The 4,000-nt window shown below is 55.3% G+C and overlaps 1 protein-coding gene across 1 annotated transcript; it reads right to left on the bottom strand.

Moving 5' to 3' along the window:
- Positions 1-26: 26 nt before the first annotated feature.
- On the bottom strand, positions 27-2,946 carry LOC311204409 (transcription intermediary factor 1-beta-like; the record flags this gene model as incomplete). Its single annotated transcript, XM_084280839.1, has 4 exons — positions 27-173; positions 1,046-1,160; positions 1,251-1,367; positions 2,627-2,946. Coding segments are annotated over 4 exons (699 nt in total), but the record flags the coding sequence as incomplete, so codon positions are not given.
- Between the last annotated feature and the right edge of the window lie 1,054 nt (positions 2,947-4,000).

The raw sequence follows: 4,000 nt of genomic DNA, 5'->3' as shown, positions 1-4,000 counted from the left end.
AAGTTTGGCCCCTGGGGGCACCTCACCAGCTTCTTGGAGAGCAGCAGAGCGGTGCTGTTGTCGCTCTCCAGGGCCCAGGAGGCGAAGCGCAGGACGTGCTCCTGCTGCCGCTGCAGCTTGGTCATCGCCCCGTGTTGCTGCTCCAGCTTCTCCTGCTGCCCTTCTGCCACCTTCTGCAGGGGGGGGACACACAGAAACCACCTCAGGACCCCAAAAAAAGGGGTGGGGGGGACACATCAGAGTCTCCTGAGGAGCCCAGGATCCCAAGGTTGGACATTGCTCCTTGTTCTCCACCTCTCTGCACCCCTCTCTCCTTCCTCATCCTCCTCATCCTCCTCTTCTCCAGGCTCATTCACCCTCCAGGAGCTCAATGTCCTTCTGATGGTGAGAAACCCAGAACTGGCCCAGTCCAGCACAATCCTTACTGGCCACACTGGTTTTGACCCGAGCCAAGATGCTATGGGGCTTCTTGGGTTGATGCTCAACCTGCAGCCACCCAACACCCCCAGGTCCTTCGTCTCCCCCCCACCCTCCACGGGGCTCTTGGCCTCGTCCAACCTCATCCCAGTGGTCTCAGCCTACTGGTCCAGTCTGAAGAGCCCCCTCAGCCCTCAACACCTCGTCCCACCCCATCCTCAGGGAGCTCAACACCTTGTCCCCAGCTCAGTGTCACCTCCAAACCCACTGAGGGGACATCCCATCCCTTCACCCAGGTGTTGAAGCAGACTGAGCCCTGGGGGGTGCCACTGATGACCAGTTGGGATTTGGTTCCCTCCCTCCCATTCTGAACCCAGCTGAGGGTCTCCCTGCCCAGTGTTTCCCCAGTTTCCCCAGTCAGAACACTGGGAGAAACCCTGTCAAACTCTTCCCACACCCTTCCCCTCACATCACCTCATCACAGAAGCTGACCAGGCGAGTTTGCCAGGACGTCCCATCCTCAACCCACGTTGTCTGGTGTGTCCCCCATCCCCAGGGACAGGCCCCCCCCGCCTTCCCCCTCCCCAAAATAACCTTCTCCAAGACCCCTCCCCTCTTTGGGGCTGACCTGGGCGTCGCTGACCAGCACCATGGCCCTTTTGTTGAGCTCCTTCATGATCTGGAGGATGGCCAGCTTGATGTCCACCTGCACCCGCTTCTGCAAGTCCGTCACCTGCTGGATGCTGAGGAGGTAAAAAAAGGGGGGTTGGGGGGGGGGTTAATTAATTAGGGGAGGGGGTGTCACGGTGGGGAGGGGGGTGGGGGACACCTACAAGGTGCACACTTCCTTGGTGGAGCGTTGCAGGGTGGCTTGTTTGTCGCCCAAGCGCTTCACCAGCGTCGCCAGCGTCTTGCGTTGGCTCTTCACCGCGTCCTCCAGGAACTGGTACCTGGGGGAGGAAACCCCCCCAAAACACCCCAAAAATTAAGGGGAGGGGGGTTAATAAGGGGGGGGAGGGGTTTAAGGGGAGGGGGAGGGGTCCTAAAGCACCCCAATGGGTGCAGCCACCCATGGGGAGGGGGTCTTGGGGGGGGGGGGGGGGTATATGACACCCCCCTCTCCTCCTCCCCAGCACCCACCCACTGGAGCTACCTGGCCAGAGCAGCATCCACTGCGTTAACCCAGTCTCCTCGTTAACCACTGCTAATTAGTTAATTAACCCTAGCTATCAGGCTCATCAGCCACCAACCTCTAATTAATGGTTTAACCAAGTTAAATCTGATCTATCAACCCCCCTTTTAATATGATCCATCAATCCAAGTGACTTAACGAGGTACCAGCTCAGGTAATTACCTTAATTATTAATTAGATCTAAATTAATTATCATTTCAAGCAGGAACTTTAACCCAGCAGAGCAAAACTCACCAAATCTTGAAGGAAATTGGTTAAAAAAATCAAGCTAATTGGCATAATTAAAGATAATAACTCAATTTCCTCGTTAACTTCGTTAGTCATTGCTAATTAGTTTGGGTTAATTAAGCTGGTTAAGATGCTCGTCATCCACAAAGCTTTAATGAGTTAACCCAACTAGAGCTTGAGCATCAAGACCCCTTTTTATACAATAAACCCCTCTTGATGTAATTAACCTAAATCACCTAACGAGGAACCAGCTCGGGTAATTAAATTAATTATTAATTAGATCCAAATTAATTATTTCAAGCAGAAACTTTAACCCAGCAGAGCAAAACTCACCAAATTTTAAGGCAATTGGTTAAAAATCCAGGTAATTGACACAATTAATGCTAATTAAATTGATTATCCACCACCCAATCCTTTAAGCCCCCTCAAATTAATCAAACTAATTAGCAAAGCAGCTAATTAGATCCCACACCAATTCTGCTGGCGCTTTTGGTAATAATCAATGAGTTTGAGGAGTTTTAATAATCAATAAGTAATAATAATCACTATTAGCCTGCAGATTAGCTTGAGCTCTTCTATATAAAGGAGTTAATTAGCTTAATTAGGTAGATAATTAGTGAGAAAGATGCTTAAGGTGCACAAGCAACCCCTGGAGTTGAGGAAGCCGTTGGGTTCCTGGACTCCCTGGGTGTTTGCAGGGGGTTAACGAGGTGGCTGATGAGCTCAGAAGGTAACGAGGCGGCCGCGGGGGGCACTAACGAGGGGGCAGCTAATTAATTAGCCACTCACTGATGGTCCTTGTGGGCGTTGAGCTGGCACTGGCGGCAGGTGAGGGTGTCGCAGGTGCTGCAGAACAGGGCCAGGGGCTCCTGGGCGTGCAGGGAGCAGTAGACAGTGTGCTCCTCCTTGGCCTTGCTGGGGCCTGCGGGTGGTGACGTCACCGTGATGTCATCGCCTCGCCGCGACGTCACCGCCTCGCCACCCGCCACCACCACCACGGGGTGATTCGTCCCCCAGGGGGGAAGAACAACCCCTGAGGTGGCATCTCCCAAAGGGGGTTCCCCCCACACACACACTTTGGCTGCAAGGTCACCACCCGCTTCCACCATGGCAGTGGTGACATCACCATGACGTCATCACCTCGCAATGATATCATCACCTCACCATTCACCACGGGGCAATTCATCCCCCAGGGGTGAAGAACCCCTGAGGTGGCACCTCCCACAAGGGGGTTCCCCCCCCACAACTTTGTCTGCAAGGTCACCCGCTTCCACCACGGCGGCGGTGACATCACCGTGACATCATCACCTCATCGTGACGTCATCCCTTCACCACCCACCACCACAGGGTGATTCATCCCCCAGGGGTGAAGAACAACCCCTGAGGTGGCACCTCCCACAAAGTTTCCCCCCTCTTTGTCTGCAAGGTCAGCCGCTTCCACCATGGCGGCGGTGACATCACCGTGACGTCATCACCTCGTTGTGACGTCATCACCTCACCATTCACCACGGGGCGATTCATCCCCCAGGGGTGAAGAACAACCCCTGAGGTGGCATCTCCCAAAAGGGGGTTCCCCCCCAACTTTGCCTGCAAGGTCACCCTCTTCCACCATGGCGGCGGCGACATCACCGTGACGTCATCACCTCGTTGTGACGTCATCACCTCACCACCCATGATGTTCTTCATCCCCCAGGGGTGAAGAACAACCCCAGAGGTGGCGTCTCCCCCTAGGGGGTTCCCCCCACACACACACACTTTGTCTGCAAGGTCACCCGCTTCCAACATGGCAGCGGTGACATCACCGTGACGTCATCGCCTCGCCGTGACGTCATCACCTCGCCATTCACCACGGGGTGATTCATCCCCCAGGGGTGAAAAACAACCCCTGAGGTGGCGTCTCCCACAAGAGTTCCCCCCTCTCTGGCTGCAAGGTCACCCACTTCCAACATGGCGGCGGTGACATCACTGTGATGTCATCGCCTCACCGTGACGTCATCACCTCACTATTCACCACGGGGCGATTCATCCCCCAGGGGTGAAAAACAACCCCTGAGGTGGCGTCTCCCCCAAGGGGGTTCCCCCCTCTTTGCCCGCAAGGTCACCCACCCCCACCATGGCGCCGCTCCCGCCGCGGCGTGGTGCCGGTGGCGCCGCGCTGACGTC

Source organism: Gallinula chloropus (assembly GCF_964237585.1).
Source record: "Gallinula chloropus genome assembly, contig: HAP1_SCAFFOLD_837, whole genome shotgun sequence".
Lineage (NCBI taxonomy): Eukaryota > Metazoa > Chordata > Aves > Gruiformes > Rallidae > Gallinula > Gallinula chloropus.
The sequence above is the reverse complement of the archived record's forward strand: the minus strand, read 5'-3'. Positions and strand labels throughout refer to the sequence as shown.